This window comes from Panicum hallii, chromosome 3 (genome assembly GCF_002211085.1).
Source record: "Panicum hallii strain FIL2 chromosome 3, PHallii_v3.1, whole genome shotgun sequence".
In the NCBI taxonomy this organism is placed as follows: domain Eukaryota; kingdom Viridiplantae; phylum Streptophyta; class Magnoliopsida; order Poales; family Poaceae; genus Panicum; species Panicum hallii.
Window position 1 is genome coordinate 6,094,406 of NC_038044.1, and position 18,194 is coordinate 6,112,599.

Below are 18,194 nucleotides of genomic sequence, written 5' to 3' on the forward strand. Positions count from 1 at the left end.
TCTTCGGGCACCTTGCAAGAACATTGTGGGATCATCGAGTCTCCGGTAATGGTTGTCTGCGGTAATTTTATTGCAAGAACTGATTGGTGAGTGGTGATGCTAGCTTTGTGTTGGTGGAGCAAAGGTGGTATTGGTTGGTTGGTTGGTTTGTTTTGTGACACCGTAATTTAAATAAAGTGAAGATAAAGTTTAACCCAAAAGTGATGTAAATTACTACTACTGCTACTAAAAAGGGATTCCAATTGCTACAAAATGCCAAAGGAATATTAGGTGCGAGGGATTCTGTTTTGTTGATGCGGTTATCCTGTTGGGTACTTCTTGCCTAATTTTCTATAGTATTAATACCGATCAAGGTCTAAAACTTCAAATCGATGTTCTTGTCCCCTTGCGTAGAAGAGTATGAATTCCGTAGAAATGCAAACCCAGACTGTCCTACTCAAAGTACGAGAATTTAAGATTTTTTTTTCCCATCGGAGTCCCCCATTCAATCGTGTAATTTTAGCAACGAATCAGATACTTGTAGGATTGATACTCTTGCGTTGGCTCACATCGTAGCAGATAGCAGGTATGCGTCAGTGTCACAACAGTGGCATCGGGTCCAAAAACCGGTGGCCCAAGTATTACCGGTCCAAGTAAATTCTGCAGCAGCACGTCGGCACGATAAAACCAGAGGCGCAACATCGCATTCACATAGGCAAAAGTGAAAAACATGGAAGTATTTATACGTATTAAATACCTCATGACACGTAACATCACATTCAGACAGGTAAACATGTAACATGGAGGAGCCACTCTCCAGTCCACCTCACAGTCACTGTCCAGTCACCACAAGTCTTGGGTTCCAACCTGTCTTTCCAATACAAAGTTTCACACATCTTTTCAATGAATTCAGCAGAATTTAGGATAGGGCATAGTAGGGCTGTAGGAGTATGGTATTCCATCCTTCACCTTCACTGCACTGCTGCTCACCATAGGAAAAAACTGGGCAATGGAATGATGGATAGAGCAAAAGGCTACAGATATGTGGCCAATGAAGGTGACATGGGAGGGATAGTGACCTATAACAAGGGGCCAAGCCCCATTCTCATCAGTCTAGATCACCAAGCACAACAGGTGGTCGTAAATTACACGCGCCATGAATGCACGCTTGGACCAGCAAGTTTCCGGTCAAGGCCAAACTAAGGAAAGGAAGGCGTCTGACGGCGACGGCTTCCAAAAATCCATATGCTGTCGAGTAAGCAAGGCAGGAGTTGAAATATCCACAATGAGATCACCACTCTCTTACCAGTTCAAAGGAGGCTGCCCAATTGTCCAGTTGCTGATCTTGGTTCCGATACACATGCGAGGAATTCAGGGACAAGGCTGTTAAAAAGCAGCTGAATTTACTGTTATACCGATGACTGGCTTCTCCCCGGTCAGATTTGAATGATGCAGTTTTTATTTCAGTTTCAGAGTGGAATACACAAAGGCAGATTATTAAATTGTTATCGTGAATGACAAACAGATATGGTACAGTGCAAGGGACAATATAACGTTCTTTGTTGCAAGTATCATTGGCAGGTGTATGAAGGCTGAGCACCTCGTGGATATCTTCACTCTGAAGGGCCTGCTTACTGAACAAAGCATGAGCCTGGCCCAATCGGGGGCCTCCGAGCATAGTAGTTTGTGACTGGAGCCGCAGCAATTCCACGGTGATTCAGCAGGCATCTGAAATAATGCAGCCGAGACAAGACGGTCGTCTCTAGGTCTTGGGCAGATATAGCCTCCAATTGACTCCACAGGCGCTCTACAGTAATTCAATAGAGACAAGTGAGTTCTCATGGGAAAAAAATTATAGAAAATGCTCAAAGCTCTATGATTTGTGTCTTTCGTACCAGCAGCTGCTGCTGCTCGGGGCCACACTGTTTGTAGAACATCAGACGTGTCTGCTGTCTCACCCCACATGCAAACTTCCCCACCAAGTACTAGCTTTTGCTGGTCTTTATTACTAATCCCTGCGAGTGGCTCGCCACTATAGACATCTTCCCAGGGAACATCAAGATGATCAAGGTACCACACACCTTGATTACTCATTATACATCTGAAACCCTTTGCCACAACCTTAGGACAGACTCCAGGACCCAGCCTACAGTGTTTCAATAGTTAAACTTATGTACTGTGCATTGGCCATTAGCTTAGATATGGAAGATATGATTGTCAAGAAATGAAAGAAACAGATCCAGTAGCATAAAGCAGATTTGTGGTTTACCAGTTGTGCACAACTGTTAGAGGATTGAGGTTTTCTTTGAATGAATTGAAGGTTTCTTCCCTGCAGGGGGGAAAAAAGAGAAGCATGCGGCAAGTCAAAATCAAAGCTCATCTACCCTCCCTCCCTCCTCCCTCCAAAAGCAAGGATGTAAGGAACAGACCAATTCACAGGAATCCAGTTTAGCTTAATTGCCAACTCTTGGGCCTTCAGAACAAAGTATTTGTAAGCATCCTTTGTGGTCATGTTGCGCTCATTAAGCCTGGAATTGGGGATTTTCAACAATTAAATAAAATCAACAGCTAGCAACAGATATTTTTTTCTCTCAAACAATCTAGCAACAGAGATTGATAAATCATAGATGAAACCTAGTTTGCGGATAAGATTCCATACCACTGCCTCACATGAGGTGTTACATTCCAGCACCCTGTCATGGATATTAGAATTGAGTCTGGGAAAAATTTTAGGGGAAAAAAGGCGGTCCAGTAACACTAAGATATTTTACATATCACCATCTATTTAGGCATGATAGTGTTACTGTATCGGTGGCCATTCTGCTGAATAGACAACACATGGAGAAAAATTACACAAGATCCATTTGAACATCGGAAGTAATATGCCAACGGACACACCATCTTTTTTTCTATCAATAGAAAAAAACTATGAAGATGGTATTAATTAATCTGTTCAGCAGTTGGGCAGGGTGTTTCTGTAGTATAGAATCAAAATTGTAGTTGAACTTGATACAGCAAATAAACAGAAATGACAGTATGGCATCTTATTTTGGCAAAAAAAGCATTATTGGAAACACATAGAACTACCTTCCTTAGAACAGGGTCTTACACTCTTAAATAGAAGTTAAGTTGCAACAGAAATCAGCTACCTGTATATACTTCATCACCACCCAGGTGAAACAGTCCAAATGGAAAGATTTTCCTCATATCTGAGAAGATAAAAAGGTCCATGGTGATGTCAACTATTTTGTTATAATGCAGCCATGCACAAGTTGATATCTACAGAAGTCTGCAGAGAAATAATAATGGTCGTTTTCAATATTTGGTGGAGAAATTTTGAACAGGGGGATGGTCCAGTCCAACTGTCGCTGGATGATATTTTGTGCACAATTATCTGCTCTTATCATTGCCTGCACATGCTTCTGAAGCAATCTACAAGTTCAGTCCAATCTAAGAAAAAATAAGGTTTCATTTTTTTACTTGGTAGTCGTAAGGCAGGCCATGAATTTCTGAACTATAGTTCTTCGATGTAATGTAATTGGTTAATTATTTATATCCATTTTATGAGTTGTGGAAAAGCACATTTCAGTAAAACAAAACCCAATTTTGAGCTAGCAGTCCATATTTGTAATTGATTTGTGGAAGACAACTTCTAGATAAAGCACTAAGGGGCCGTTTGGATCCCCAGGCTAAACTTTAGTCCTTGTCAAATCAGATATTTGGACACTAATTAGAAGTATTAAATATAGGTTAATTACAAAACCAATTGCATAAATGAAGACTAATTCGTGAGATGAATCCATTAAGCCTAATTAGTCCATGATTTGACAATGTTGTGCTACAGTAAACATGTGCTGATGATGGATTAATTAGGCTTAATATATTCGTCTCGTGAATTAGTCTCCATTTATGCAATTAGTTTTATAGTTAGCTCATATTTAGTCCCTCTAATTGGCATCCAAACATTTGATGTGACCCGGACTAAAAATTAGTCCCTGGATCCAAACACCTCCTAAGTACATTTTTGAAAAGAGATTCATATGCCAGGTGACAAAAATAATCCACGCGCCACATTGCATAACGTCAATGTCTTCTTTCACTTTCTTAGAAAAATAACATATGATGTGCAAATGGTATGAAAGGGATGAACATTTTTCAATCAGTATTCAAGTCCTCGTATGAGTTAACCAGATTGAGAAAGAAGTGTCAGAGGAACTAACCAGACAGAATTCCAGAAATTACTTCAAATGTGAAATTACTAGAGACATCTAATGGCTCTGTACAATTGGGAGAAGGCCAGAGCTTTGGGTATCCATTTCCCCTGCAATTAAAATTTGCGCACAAAGTTTCAAGAGCAGAAAACAGACAAATATCATAACAATTGGAAATGTTTGGACTCCTAACCAGATAACACAGTTAGAAATATGTTGGCATGTATGCATTATTTTAAGTTAAAATGTAAATCCATGGATCAATTAAGGAAAGTAATGATAATTTTTTTTGTGGGTATCACAAGACATATGCTGCACCTAGGAGCAACGAACTGCTTGATCAATCAATACTTGTAACACTAAGTGACACTAAAAAAAATAAAAATCCTCAACTTATGTAAGCAGAGGGAGAAGGCTTCATGTGACTCTGTCTCTCTGAACATGATAAGAAACATCACAGGTAAACTCACCATGATTCTGCATGACCAGGCACGTCAATTTCTGCCATGACATTGATACCTGTAAAAAGTATTGAATAGTAAAAACGCCAAATCCTTTTAGAGCATTCCATGACATATATAAGCAACCTATGACATAGTTTCTGACTAAATTAGTTAAATCATACAGTCAATAGGATGAAAGATTCATATGCATGGGTTCTCTATGTGCTGTAAGGGGCAAGCGACTGAACGTACCTCTTTTTTTAGCGTAGCTTTACCGTGGTGAAGTATGAGATGAGGTATTGCAAAAGAAATGATCAGAGAACATCAGTCAACAAAAGAAGAAAAAAAATACATCTTACAATATAGAGGATGAGGAAAATGCCAAAGCCAAATGATAGAATAACATACTTGACAATATCATGAGCATCTTCCACGGTGTAGCGCTCCCATTTGGAGTATGAACCTTTCCAAAGGTTTGGATATGATGGAACCTCCAAGGGGAAGGATTGTTCATCGATGATATGCCAATGAAGAACATTCTACTGGACACAACTCCAGGTTTCAGTACATGGAGAGTTCTGGGAGCATAACTAGCACAACCCAAAAGACGGTAGTATTACCAGCTTAGCAAATGACATAGAGTCGATCACTTGCTTAATCACATCAACTGGAAGGTAATGCCGTGAGGTGTCTGCAATGCACGAGATAGAGGCAAATTTAACCATTTCGCATTTTATGTTTTGTTTCTTGCGATAACTGATAGTGATCTCTGCTTTTAGTATAAGCATTAAGTTATAATTTTACCTAGGAGTAGCCCACGGAAGGCGAAGCGGGGCTCATCTTGAATATGCCATGGGGCATGCCGCACCTCAACATTTTTAGTGTCATAGTTAAAAACACAAAGTTGACTGAATGTCTGCCAATCAATCAAACAAGAAATGTTAACGTGCATGCTCCAAAATTGTAAAACACCAAAATTTACACCCTTTGTTTTTAAATAAACTAAGTAGATTGTCCCAAGCGTCACATTTTTACAAATGGAGGGAGTGGTATTAACTAGCCCTTCAAATATCATGCAAGACATGTTTACCATCAACAGCCTGAGACAATTAAAATGAGAAAAATGAAAAGCTGAAAAGGTGTTATTTGCACACTCAGTTCATACCTCCAGTCCACGAATAGCTCCATATATTGTGTTCGCCTACAAGGACAGATAAACTATGGCTTCAGTTACAACATTCCTTGCACACAAAAGTGGAAGGCAAACAATTTTTTGCAAACCAAGAATTTACTTGGTAAAACAGAAAAAAAACACATAAACAGAATACCAATACAAATGTGATTATGGCAGCATATGTTCACACAGTCATTGCCTTAGTGCATATGGATTAGAAAGGCACCTTTGATGCAATCATCCCCTCAGGACTGCTTGCTCAAAATATTAAGCAGTGAGCCAGTGGTGCTTAATAGTTTGTCTCAACTACCTTATTAACTTCAATCACTAACCATTATTTAATTCATTCTGATAAAAAACTAACAACTAGGACAATTCCAGTGAAAATTGCCAGTAGCACAAAGGAGTAACAGCAGCGAGCAACAGAGAACTAGTTCCTCCAATTTTACAGTTAGATGCAATAACCAACTATACATTCACAATATGAAACCAGTAAAGATTACTTAAGTGTGTTGTACGTCTGTGCCAGACATCTACATCTTTACTAAAACCACTTTACTAATGTGTGCAGGAAAATTCCCTATTCCTTGTAAATAACCACTTTTGGTGAATTTACTGCAGTTCTGCTCCCTAAAGCTCCACAATATGAAACCAGTAAAGATTACTTAAGTGTGTTGTACGTCTGTGCCAGACATCTACATCTTTACTAAAACCACTTTACTAATGTGTGCAGGAAAATTCCCTATTCCTTGTAAATAACTAGTACTCGACAGCTCACTCTAAAAGCTTCGCAATTCGCAGGCGATCAAGGAGCGAGGGAGCAGAACTGCAGTAAATTCACCAAAAGATAGACATCAGAGTCATGGAGAAAGAGCTCAGACCTCTATGGTTCCTCCCCCGACGATGGAGTTGACGCCGGCCGCCGCCCCCACGTAGATCGTGTAGCTCTCGTCCACCCCCAGAGCCAGCTACATGAAACAAAAAACGCGCAAAATTTTCACACCCCGCGCACTGATCCAGACGAAACCAGCGACACTCTCAGCAGCATGCGGCCAGCAGGTGCCTACCGTCTCGTTGGCGGAGGCGACGACGACTGTGAGCCTGGCAACGTCGTACCCGCCGCCGCCCGCGCGGGCAGCGTGCGCCCACGGCGCGAACACGTGCCCCCGGTACCGCTCGAACGCCTCGGCCACGGCGGGCGAGGCCCCGCCGGGGCCCCTCGGGTCGAGCGCGAGGTCCGGGTCGACCGTGAGGGTCCGGGACCCGGACGCGACGCTCTTGGGCAGCGGCCAGAGGTAGACGGGCTCGCCGGCCGAGGTGGCGTTCGCCGGCCGCGGGCGGAGCCGCGTGGCTGAGGCGGCGGTGCCGGCGAGGAGGAGGAGGGGGGCGAGGAGGAGATAAGCGGGGGAGTTGGGGGGCATTTTGGGAAGACGCGGGTTTAGGATTTTAATCGCGGATTTGGTGGGAGGTTTTTGGTCAGTTGAGAGTCGCGGGGCTATATACACGGGGCACATGGCGGGAGAAGCTGCGGCGTTTATGAAGAAAGAACCCCCTGAATATTCATGTATTACTTTTGCAGCCCCGTTCGACACACGACACATCTGTTCCCCTGAACTTCATGGAAAGAAAGAGCTATGGGTTGCGCATACAGGTAGTTATGGGGGCTTATGTAGAAAATATACTTGCGAAATCCGGACGGCAACGTGGCTCTCACATGGCGACAGCAATGATGAGCAGCAGCTTGGGCGGGGCCCGGCTGCCAGGGACGGATCCGGGACGGCGGGCCGAGCTGTTTTTGGCGTCTGGTTGGTGCGACGCGGCACCGATGGATGGAGAGCCCGTGACCGCCGGCCTGCACCGTCTGTGGATAGGCATTCGCGCGGTCGTGGGGATCGGTGTGCGTGCCGAAAAGCTGATAAGTTCATTGTAGCCGGTCGGCCGTTCAGTACAAACCAAGAGTTGGTACATTCTTTGGAGTGAAGAGTGAAGGCTAGCACCGTATCATGTTAGGTGGCACGCACTTGTCCTATAGTACTAGTATTGTGTTAGAAAAACCTTTACGCCAATGCAACATCATGAGAGGGCATTTTTTTTTCCTTTGTTCAAAAAACTATCAGGGTTGACGCTCATGCGGAACACGACAATCTTTATTTAGCTCACCAACATACTCCATAGATAGGCGCTGTCATTTGTAGGTGGTTCAGGAGGGGGGAGGCGCCGCTGGCTCGTCAAACTTCCGCCCACAAGCAACGAGGCAGGCTTCATTAGTTATGCTAAATGGCCACGTAGTTAAGCATTCGGCTAAAGGCCAAGAGAGTAGGCCCACGGCCTTTGCATCCATCCTGAACGACATCCAGTGACGAGGCAACTTCGAGCAGAGCATTAAAGACAAAACAGAGTATAGAGAGCAACGATAATCTGACCATCATCATAAACGAAAGAAGCATGAGATTTGTATTCATCTCGCAAGTTTCACCAACCGGACACGCACGACCAGACCATGACGCAGAGCGCTCAAAGCTCTCTCCCCCTTGGCGACCCTAAGACTGCTGACTGACTGACACTGGCACTGACTGACGAAGCATGCAAGGCGCCACCGACAGACTCCACTGCTCTCTCTCTTATTCTTATAGAGCTAAGCTAACGACAACCGACGACGACGACACCGAGACCGCTGGTGGATCGGGCGGCAATGGTGGCGGGGGCTCCTCAGTTGGGGGCGAAGAAGATCTCGGAGTCCAGCCTCTTGGACCGGAACAGCTTCTCCATCTCCGGCGTCGTGTTGAACGACGCCTCCAGCACTTCCGACGAGATCGCCTTCCACACCGACGTCCTCCCCGCCAGGTGGCTGAAGATCGGGCTGTTGCACATTCCAACGACAATTGAATTAGCTCATGGATTCACGCAACACGTATTGACGTACACAATGTCATGTTCAGTGCACAGAGCTGAATAAAGCAAATGCATCAGAGGATCAGTGCCGCGAATTACTTAGGGGTGGTGATGATGGAGAACCACTCCAAGCCGGAGGCGTCAGCAATCTTAGAGACGACGAAGAAGCGGGGAACGATGAAGAGGTAGCCGCCCTCGACCTGGGTCTCCAGCACGCGCTTGCCGTCGGTCCCCACGACCTGCACGCGGCCGCTGCCGCGGACGATGTACGTCACCTGGTACGCCGAGTCGCACGAGAACCCCGGGGAGCACATGGAGTGGGCGTCGATGCGGACCAGGTCGGCGCCGAGCCCGACCTCCTTCACCAGCGGCAGGTTCTGGGTGTTGAGCACAACCACGCGCCCGCCGTTCTTGATGTCCACGTCCAGCGGCGCCTCCAGGCAGTTCAGGGCCATGCCCTTGCGGTCCTCCGCCGAGGGGGCGGGGAGCTTCTGCCCGGCGCCGAGCTTGACGATGCCCGAGGCGGGCTGGCTGGAGACGAGCTTGGCGGCGTCATCCTGGGTGAGGTCCCAGGCGCGGCCCACGAACTCGGTGGAGAAGCCGGTGAAGATGCCGTTGGCGCCCGTGAGCTGGAAGTTGGTGAACTGGCCGGCCTTGTGTCCCTTGGAGGTGTCGCCGAGGAAGAGGACGATGAGCTCCGTGGTGGCATCAGGGGCGTTGTGCCACCAGGTCACCACGCCGAAGGGGAGCGCCAGGGCGTCGCCCTCCTTAACGCCGACGACCTTCTCCTTGGTCGCCTCGGGCAGGACAATGCCGCAGGTGCCCCTGCCTGTACCAAGCATCAATCAAAATAAAAAACCAAAGCATGAACAAATTCTCTGCAACGAATGAATTTCCAAAACAGAAAACAGCTAGGGATCATTTATTTCTCGTGCCAGTAGACATGAACAAATCACCATAACAAACTAGTGATGTCATTGCGAAATTGAACTGCATGGGTGTCAGGTTTTAGTTCTCAGATGCGTGATGGGATAATCATGATAACGGCGCCTTTAAACTAAGACATCATAATCGTCAAAATAGCAACCACTAGCTAGAACAGTACAGTGTGCAATTTTAATTAAATTTATATTAAACAAAATAGAGATCTGATGCGCGAATCTAATCTGGTAAAACTAAAATAAAACAGCAACAAACTGATCGGATCACATAGCCTCCACCAGGATCGAATAAGTTCTGTTCAGCTTTCACATAGTACGTTACCAATCTGAATTCCACACACATGCAAAACAAACTAGAACAACCTCCAACCTCATGCTATGATGCTAACCAAAAGTTTTTAGTTGACAAACGAGATGCCATACAATTTTTTCAAACTAAAAGAGAGATCGAGATCTGACAGACGAATCTAACTGACAAATTAGTGCTGAAAAACTAGGGACCGATCTCATCGCATAGTTGCAAAATTAGTAGTAGTAATGCGGCAGTGTTACTTTTCAATCATCATCCCACACTCCTAATCAGGTAGTGGAAGTTTGGCAGCACTGACAACTCATCCAACACGCCCAATTACCCGAAATTCGAATCCGAACAAGTCAACCACGAACGCACGCCACGTCAGCAACAAACCATATTCGCTCTGCTCTGCGCTGCTCCACGAGACTACGAGCGGACCGATCAGAGCAAGCGAGGAGGGAGGCGGGTGGTGCGCGTACCTTGGAGCACGTAGGCGACCTTGGCGGAGTCGGAGTAGCTGGGGAGCGAGAGGCCGCCGGCGGCGAGCGAGAGCTTGGCCGCGCCGATGGAGGCGACGCCGAGCATGGGCAGGTCGGCGGGGCTCCACTCGTAGTAGGAGCCGCCCTCGCCGCCGTACGCCTTCTTCGGCTGCCTCGGGGTCAGATCCACCGCCATCGCGCCGAAGGACGAGCGAGCTTCGCTTCGAGAAGGTTCGGAAAAAAGGGCGGTGGATGGAAGAAGAGGTTGTGATCGGGGTTTTGGTGTGAGGACGGCGACGGGGGCTCGGGGCTATTTATAGCGGCCAGACGCGGCGGATGGGATAATGGCTATTAAGCGGGGCTAATCCTGTATTAACGGGTGGATTAGGATGCGGGTTTATCTCCAGTGAACAGACGGGAGCGGGGTTATTGGCTGGCTAATCAGGTTTCAACCTCTTTCCCCTTCCCCTACGGCGATGGCAGGGGGAGCGCGCGACGAGGCGTGCCGTGCGGCTCGCTGACCCGGAGGGCCCACCGTGGCGGTTTGTTGGGTGCCTTTTCGTGGTGAGCTGGCGCGGGGCCCATCTGCCATTGGGCGAGGGAGCTGTTCAAACGATCCGGGCCTTTCTCTTTCTTGCGAGACGGGAGATGAACTGTGTCCAGGGCTCCGGGCCTAGCTGGATTTGGTTAGCCGTATATGGATGAGTCCCACGGGTTTGAATTTGGAAAGTGGGTGGATAAGTATTACTAGTACTGGGCTGTTTAAATTTTGGATTAGATCTTTAACCCTTTTTAGATAAGATTTGAGGGTTGGAAATTCGGACGCGCACGTACGTATCCGGGTCAGGCGTTTTGTGCGTGCGGAACCCTGAGGTGTGAAGGACGGCAGCGTCACACGAACTCGGTGCACGCTGTAGCCTGTGCTGCCGTGTCGTACTGTCGTGTCGAGGGGTCACGGCCTCACGGGTGCACACAGAAAGAAGAGGATCCGTTGGGCGGAGAATCGTGGCGCCGGTATTCTGATGAGGACGAGATGCGCTGAATGCCTGAATCCTCCGACTTCGGAAACTTTTCCTCCATTCTGACGAGGAACGATTGAGAGGAAGAGGAACCCATCTGATTAGACAGTTTGGAATATGTTCTCAACCTCCACGATAAAGTTTTTAAAATTTTATTTTGAAATAAAAAGGAAGGGGAGAGGATATCTGCAAACATCCCTATCGTAACACCACGAGACGCACGAGGCAATGCATCGTGCGCACAACATAATGCGCGCTTACTTGGCACCAAACAATATGAGATGAACGTGTGCTTAAGAAAAAAGTTTCCAGCTCAGAAATGTGCCCGAGGAGAACATACCCTACTACTGCTTCCAGGCTATCACGGAATCACCGTGGATAGGAGGATAGGAGAGAAACAGATACCATGAATGCAAGGTACAACAAGACAGGCAGCACGAGCATAGAAGCGGCTCCATTATTTGATACTATAGTTAACATTGCAGTAGATGCACGCTCTCATACATACGACCAAGAGATGCCCATGGTGTCGAACCAAACCGGTAAGGGAAGGTCCATATAAAAGGCGCACACTTGCAACAACCAGAACTAAGTACTCGGAACATGGTGGTGGTGGTGCTGCATTATTCAAGTCCAATCACGCGTTCAAGCTACAGACGCCTACCCACACCACTGACAGCGACTGGTCAGATAAACGCATGGTGTCCACAAGGTAGCACCAAAGCACAAGAGGGACGGGCGCTTACGCGTTCACCTTGGGTGCCCATCCCGCAATCAGGTGCTCCTTGGCTGGCTTAGTCTTCACAAAAGATTCGCGGCTGAAAAGTGCCTGCACAAAGACAAACGTGATCTTGATTATTTGATTCTCGACAGATTTATGGAACTGATAGTGAAATGTGATCAGTTGAGCACTTGTGTACCTTGGTGTATGCATGGACGCTGGTCAGGTTTTCTGGGATCTTCCAGCCCTTGAAATGCTCCAGTGCGACCTGGAGGTGGAAGAGCTTCGGCCCCAGGCTAAGATCAGCAGCTGATACATTCTCCCCGTTGATGTAGGGGCCCTGCAAAACATGAGAATGTTGATAATGGCATCACAAAAGGTCCGGTTCAATCAAACAAGATGGTCAGACTAAGCAAGGCCCACGCAACAAGGCTCTTAATCAAACCAAAATGATTGTGTTTCGTCATATAAGTGCAAAGAAATGTAGCAAGTGGGTATGACTGAAATGATCATGGATGTGTGTGCTATGTCTACTCCCTTGACGAAAGCAGCAGCCATATGAATCACTTAAAGACCTCACGCCTGCAACTTACATGAGCTTTCAGATGCTCGTCTAGTGCCTGCAGCTCATCAAGAAGTGCCTTCTCTGAACCATCACTAGCATCTTTGCTCTTCAGGAACTTGACAAAGGATGGGAAAATCTTTGATCCCCTGTCATCACAGCCATACATAGACAACAGTAAGACAACTGCCAAAGCTCAACTAAAATGCAGCAACACAAGAAACCGTGATGATGCTTCAGAAGAACTTGGTAAAGGCGATGACAATCTTGAAAGTTGTTAGTATTTCAAAAGCTATCAAATCAGTGCTTGATAGATCCTACTGCAGGATGAAGCTCATGAAAGTATTCAGTTGTATTCATATCCTTAACAAATAAATTACTTCCTTCTTTAGTAGGATATTAGTCACCAATGCCCATGAAAAAAAGAAAACTACAAATTTCTAATCCAAAAGCCACAAGAATTGTGATGCATCAGGCTCATGGATTGTGAGGTGACAACTATTTAAACACAACACTTCTCTGAAATGAATGCGGATTTTACTGATTCTCAACATTTTAACAAAAAACTCTTACAGGACTAAATATAGAACAAGGATCTTCAGAGCAAAGCAATAGTTAAACTTAGGCTCCATATGGAACATGGAAATTTCACATTGAAATGTTTAATTCCTGTAGGAATTAAGAAAATCTCCCATGCTCAAAAGTGGCTCAGCTACTTCGCTATGAAGATGGAGATGTGAAAAGCTAAATACAGAATTTTCCTAAACTAAAAGACAGGACATGAGGAAGACAACTTACACTGATGCATATTCTGGAGGGGTGACCAGAGATGGAGTTGGGAACTTCTCCTCAATGACTTGAGTGATCACATCAGAGTCAGCAATCCATTTGCCATCACCACTGTTAAACACAGGCACCTTACCCTCTGGACTGATCTTCAGAAACCTGAAAGAGCCATTACAGTAGATTAGATATGAAGATTACAGACGGATAAGACCACAGAGTACTAGGGGCTAAATTATACCCTTGGGTCACTGAAAATTTTAGAAGCTGCAAAATATTAAATCCTCTTCATCTTCAAATTTAGAAAGTCATTGTAAATTAACATGAAAAGGTTGTGTGATTCCAAGAGTGTCAGCATAAATTGAGAAGCTCGTTTTGGTAATTTCAGTATTTTGGTAATTGATGGCTCCTATGGTAAAAACTACATGCCTTCTCTAAGGCCCCCTAAACTGGCATCCAAGTATACTAGAATTCAATGCATTGGAAAAGGCATATGCAACTCTACTAGACAAGGAACAAGAATGTTCACTGTCGAACAGTGGTCCGAGGTTTATGTCTTTTGATAGATTTTAAGTTCCAAAAGAAAAATGCACAAGTATTCCAAGAACACTTTAGTAGGCTACAGCTAGTTCCTGAAAGGTACAGAAGAATTCCCAGATGAGATGATGAGGTCAACTTTGTAGGATAGATGGACTTTGAAGCACGAGTAATCCCCATGTATGAGGAGAAAAAAGATTCCTCGAGTCATGTCCTTCAGCAGTCCTATTGATTAATCGATCCAAGACAAAGCAGTGTGGATTTCAGTTCCCATCCAGGCTACAGTTCAGTGGGATCAAGAAGAATATACCATATCCAACTTATGCAATAAGTCAAATATCATTTCTACAGCAAACAAGCTGACAGAACATAACTCCGTTTCGCACTGCTCTTAGTCCACTGAACCTCTGAAAATGAAGTCAACACAGTAGAGAAATTTTGGCTCCAAAACAACTGTAGCAGGAAATACTAAGGCACTGCCTACATAGCACTCTATCCATCAGTCGTCAGACACTGTGGAACTTTTTTAAAAAAAGTAAACGGGAAAGGGAAATGAGACGAACCATTCGGGCTTGTTGCTGAGGTCGACGAGCTTCATCTCGTAGGGGACCTTCTTCTCCTCCAGCGTGAGCAGCACCCTCTGCGAGAAGGGGCCTGCCAGCAAGTTCCAAGCACGGATCAGAGAAACCGCTAGGGTTTTTGGGTCGAACCGGGCGCGGAAATGGGAGCGCAAGGATGCGAATCGGATGAGATGAGAAGCGGAGAACGGGAGCACTCACAGTCGCCGAGGGTGTCGGGGGCCCCGACGGCGCCCTTCACGCATACCTCCACGGTCATGGTGGCTGGCGACGGCGAGGTGCTTCGGATTTCTCTCTGTTTAATCGAATCGAGGCGAGGTTTTTGCTAGTGATGAGGAGACCCCGGCAGAGGTTTCAGTGCGCGGTTATAGGAGGCCAGAGATCACACCGGACAAGGACGGGGATGGGCACTGCGGGTCGCTGACGTGTGGGCCACCGGGCGGTCCCGCCGTGGATGCGGTTCTGGAGGCTTCGGGAGTCGCACCGTGTGGTTGAGGTAGGTAGCGTAACGTGGGCGGGGGGCCGCGTGTTTATTTGCTGATCATCTTGTCGCTCTGTGCTTTTATGAAAGGGTGAACGCGAGTGCGTGATCGTTTCCTGCCCTCTAAATTTTAGATCCATCACATCAAATAAAATATTATTATTTAAAAGTATTAAATAAAGTCTAATTATAAAACTTTTTGCACAGATGGGTGCTAATTCGCGAGACAAATTTAATGAGCCTAATTAATCCATAATTTGCCACAGTGATGCTACAGTAATCATCCGCTAATCATGGACTAATATACCTCATTAGATTCGTCTCGCGAATTAGCACTGGGCTTCTGCAATTAGTTTTATAATTAGACTTTATTTAATACTTCTAAATGACAAGATTCTTTTTGATGTGACCCCTCTAAACTTTAGAACCTAGAAAACGAACGCACCTTTTTCGATTCGGGGCGGCACTGCACTGCTGCTGCTTTTTGTCAGTTTGTCCTCGACGTATCTTCCTCATGTGACAGTAATTGTTGCCCCCTTTTTTCAAAAATAGTAATGTTGCCCCGTAGACAGTAGTCATGGTAGTAATCGAGGATTTTCGTTTTATATTCTAAGTTAAATCTCTTTTAACTTTAACTAAGTTCACAAAAATATATTCTTACCATAATACCAAACAAATAAAGTTAATATAATGGTGTAGTATTTGTCATGAATTTTTATATTTGATCAAAGTTAAAAAAATATTTGATTTAGAACAAATATAGAGCACTTTCCAACGGATAAGGTGGCGACCGACGCATCAAAGAAGGAGGTGATCTCCTTCGTCCTTCTTCATCTCTCCAATTCTTTTCTTTTCTCACCTTTTCTTCTCTCTCATTCTCTCCATTTGTCTTCATTGATGCACCAGCCCCCGCCCCCCTAAATTTGCCACTGGGTTGAAGTATACCTCTAACTTAAAGGCATCGTCAGTTTGAGGCAAATTTGGGCTGAGTCAATTTTGAGTAATAACACCTCGTGCTTGGTTGGCAATTTGTCTTTTTATTTTGCATGATAGCATGATTAGAGGAATCAATTGATCTAGGCCATCATAGTGTGGTTAGATATGTACATACTAGGATAAAAGTGTCCTCCAAGCATACAAATTTGTTCGATTCTAAATTATGAAATTCTAAAATATTGTGAGGTCCCTCCTCCTAGAAATCAAAACCATAGTTTGTAAACCCTAACCCATCCACCTTCTATATTAGATATAGGGCCCACATGCTACTATCTTCATCTTTCTTATTCCTCCATCTCATTAGAGAAATGGTTTAAAAAGGAGAATGAGAGATTAGACCAATAGTTTTTTTGCTAGATAACACATGAGAAGATCTTTTTATTTACCTTGCTTTCGTTATTTATCTCTTAGCATCTGCAATAGTATTATATCTACTACTGTAAACTTGCGAACTATTTTGGTTATATATGGAACTCTCATTTTTTCCTTCTTAAAGTTTCCTAAATGCTAAATAAGAAACCCGAGTAGGCTGGGACTAATTCACAAAAGTGCTAAAATTTCGACCAGGCGAGGGATGGGTATGCAAGAAAAGGCCATCGAGAAAATTTCGAATGGGCAACTACACACCTTCCATTTAAAGCTTGGAGTTTTAGGTTCAAAGTTCATGATTCAAGATCGATTCTTGTAGGCAGAGATGTAGATTTTGATTTTAAAGTTAAGATTCATGCTTTGACTAGTGCTTGTGTTTCAAAGATGTGTTGCCGGTTCAAGAAATTTCAAATTGGATCCTGTGAATTAAATGATTTCATTAATTTGCAAGTTTCTTCTATTATTTGTTTTCCAGGAAATTGCATATTCTATCTCTTTCAATCATTGCATGCATATCTTTTCAATCAATGGGATATTGGGATGCATATCTTTCTACTTCTTTCTACCAAAATGCATATCTAAATTATATCCTTTCAATCAATGGTATGGATATCTAACTTTCTATATCTCCTTCAATCAATGGTATGCATATCTAACTTTCTATCTCTTTCATTAATAATATTTATCTACCATATCAACTTTTGTTTTATTGGGGGTTGGAGTTGTTGATTCTGAATTGAACCTTCTGCCTTCGGAAATAATATTTAAGTTTGAATTCTTAACTCAAGTAAGTCCATGGTGTGATAGTAGATATGCATTATTAGTTGCAAGAGATAGAATGATGCTTTTTTAACAATAGAGAGTGTCGGTTCCGAAAATGGCCGGCAACTAAACCAACTCGAAGTGTGCATCGCACGTTGTGATCGGAGATGACCTAGCATACAGTGACTCAAGATTTATACTGGTTCAGACAATCGTGCCCTACCTCTAGTCAGGGGTTAGTCGGTTGTATTGCTTGAGCCCGAATGCTCGTGAAAGTTAGGAGAGTTACAACCTTGCGAGTGGATGATGTGGTATGATCGAGATCTGTGCAGGCTATCTTTCCTAGGCGGATGATCCTCCCTTCCATAGTCTAAAGGGGGGTCTTCGTTATAGGGGAACTAAAGGTAGAAAGAATGAGGTAGGAAGACAGAGTGTTCCTTATTTCGTTTGTCGGAGTCGCCAGCTCTGTCAGTCAGACCGCAAACTCTATCAGCCGGGGCCTTCCGATGACCACCGTCCAAGCCCCACGTCGTGGGGTGGCCGTCTTGTCTTTTCCCTGTTCGTCATGCTGCGTAGGTTGGGGGACGAGCGTGCGATGATAAGTACAGTACGATAGTCACGTCCGTCCCTAGCGCTACGCCCCGTCACTCTGTTGTGATGGAGGCGTGTCCGCCACGTTGTGATGACGTTGCGTCCCGTCCATTTGTAAGGACCGGTAGGAGGAATAGTGTTCCCCCACTGTGGCAACAGAGGAGACTGTAACTCCCGTGGAGGGGGTGGTTAGCCTGTACGGCATGTTGACTACGGCGTGTCCGTCCTTATCCTCAGCATCTGACCCCGGGGACGGTTAGTGTGCTAGGCCCGACCGGCCCCAGACCTCGTCAGTTGGGGAAAGTAACATGTGTAAGGCGGAGCCTGGTCGGGGAATCTCAGTTGGAGCCGTGGTACTGAGCGAGTTCCCGATCATCTTCT

The 18,194-nt window shown here is 45.1% G+C and overlaps 3 protein-coding genes across 3 annotated transcripts; all 3 read right to left on the reverse strand.

Annotated features, from left to right (window-relative positions):
- Positions 1–1,418: 1,418 nt before the first annotated feature.
- LOC112885080 (beta-hexosaminidase 1) lies at positions 1,419–8,269 on the reverse strand. The gene is made up of 16 exons (XM_025950758.1): positions 8,169–8,269; positions 6,875–7,421; positions 6,689–6,775; positions 5,799–5,834; positions 5,438–5,549; positions 5,254–5,324; positions 5,042–5,172; positions 4,886–4,902; positions 4,661–4,709; positions 4,200–4,300; positions 3,129–3,188; positions 2,639–2,672; positions 2,409–2,507; positions 2,249–2,308; positions 1,875–2,125; positions 1,419–1,786 (listed from the first exon to the last, which is right to left on the reverse strand). Exons 1-16 carry the CDS (start codon positions 8,267–8,269, stop codon positions 1,611–1,613), a joined length of 1,932 nt encoding a protein of 643 aa, XP_025806543.1. The 3' UTR covers positions 1,419–1,610.
- On the reverse strand, positions 8,211–10,750 carry LOC112884534 (13S globulin seed storage protein 1-like). Its single transcript, XM_025949937.1, has 3 exons — positions 10,415–10,750; positions 8,799–9,528; positions 8,211–8,667 (listed from the first exon to the last, which is right to left on the reverse strand). Exons 1-3 carry the CDS (start codon positions 10,608–10,610, stop codon positions 8,517–8,519), a joined length of 1,077 nt encoding a protein of 358 aa, XP_025805722.1. The 5' UTR covers positions 10,611–10,750; the 3' UTR covers positions 8,211–8,516.
- A 1,113-nt stretch (positions 10,751–11,863) lies between these two features.
- LOC112887710 (probable glutathione S-transferase DHAR1, cytosolic) lies at positions 11,864–14,976 on the reverse strand. The gene is made up of 6 exons (XM_025953967.1): positions 14,816–14,976; positions 14,600–14,690; positions 13,515–13,661; positions 12,748–12,865; positions 12,354–12,494; positions 11,864–12,262 (listed from the first exon to the last, which is right to left on the reverse strand). Exons 1-6 carry the CDS (start codon positions 14,871–14,873, stop codon positions 12,176–12,178), a joined length of 642 nt encoding a protein of 213 aa, XP_025809752.1. The 5' UTR covers positions 14,874–14,976; the 3' UTR covers positions 11,864–12,175.
- Positions 14,977–18,194: the final 3,218 nt, after the last annotated feature.

What these genes read in the sequence shown, in the direction of transcription:
- LOC112884534 (XM_025949937.1), bottom strand. Translation starts at nt 10,610, where the DNA reads ATGGCGGTGGATCTGACCCCGAGGCAGCCGAAGAAGGCGTACGGCGGC. An exon ending in GGTCGCCTACGTGCTCCAAG is followed by an intron (nt 9,529 to 10,414) that starts GTACGCGCACCA and finishes TGCTTGGTACAG; the next exon opens with GCAGGGGCACCTGCGGCATT. An exon ending in TCCATCATCACCACCCCTAA is followed by an intron (nt 8,668 to 8,798) that starts GTAATTCGCGGC and finishes AATGTGCAACAG; the next exon opens with CCCGATCTTCAGCCACCTGG.
- LOC112887710 (XM_025953967.1), bottom strand. Translation starts at nt 14,873, where the DNA reads ATGACCGTGGAGGTATGCGTGAAGGGCGCCGTCGGGGCCCCCGACACC. An exon ending in ACGAGCATCTGAAAGCTCAT is followed by an intron (nt 12,495 to 12,747) that starts GTAAGTTGCAGG and finishes CATGTTTTGCAG; the next exon opens with GGCCCCTACATCAACGGGGA. An exon ending in GCGTCCATGCATACACCAAG is followed by an intron (nt 12,263 to 12,353) that starts GTACACAAGTGC and finishes GTCTTTGTGCAG; the next exon opens with GCACTTTTCAGCCGCGAATC.
- LOC112885080 (XM_025950758.1), bottom strand. Translation starts at nt 8,269, where the DNA reads ATGAATACAAATCTCATGCTTCTTTCGTTTATGATGATGGTCAGATTA. An exon ending in TCGCCTCCGCCAACGAGACG is followed by an intron (nt 6,776 to 6,874) that starts GTAGGCACCTGC and finishes TGTTTCATGTAG; the next exon opens with CTGGCTCTGGGGGTGGACGA. An exon ending in TGGTGATGAAGTATATACAG is followed by an intron (nt 2,673 to 3,128) that starts GTAGCTGATTTC and finishes TATCCATGACAG; the next exon opens with GGTGCTGGAATGTAACACCT.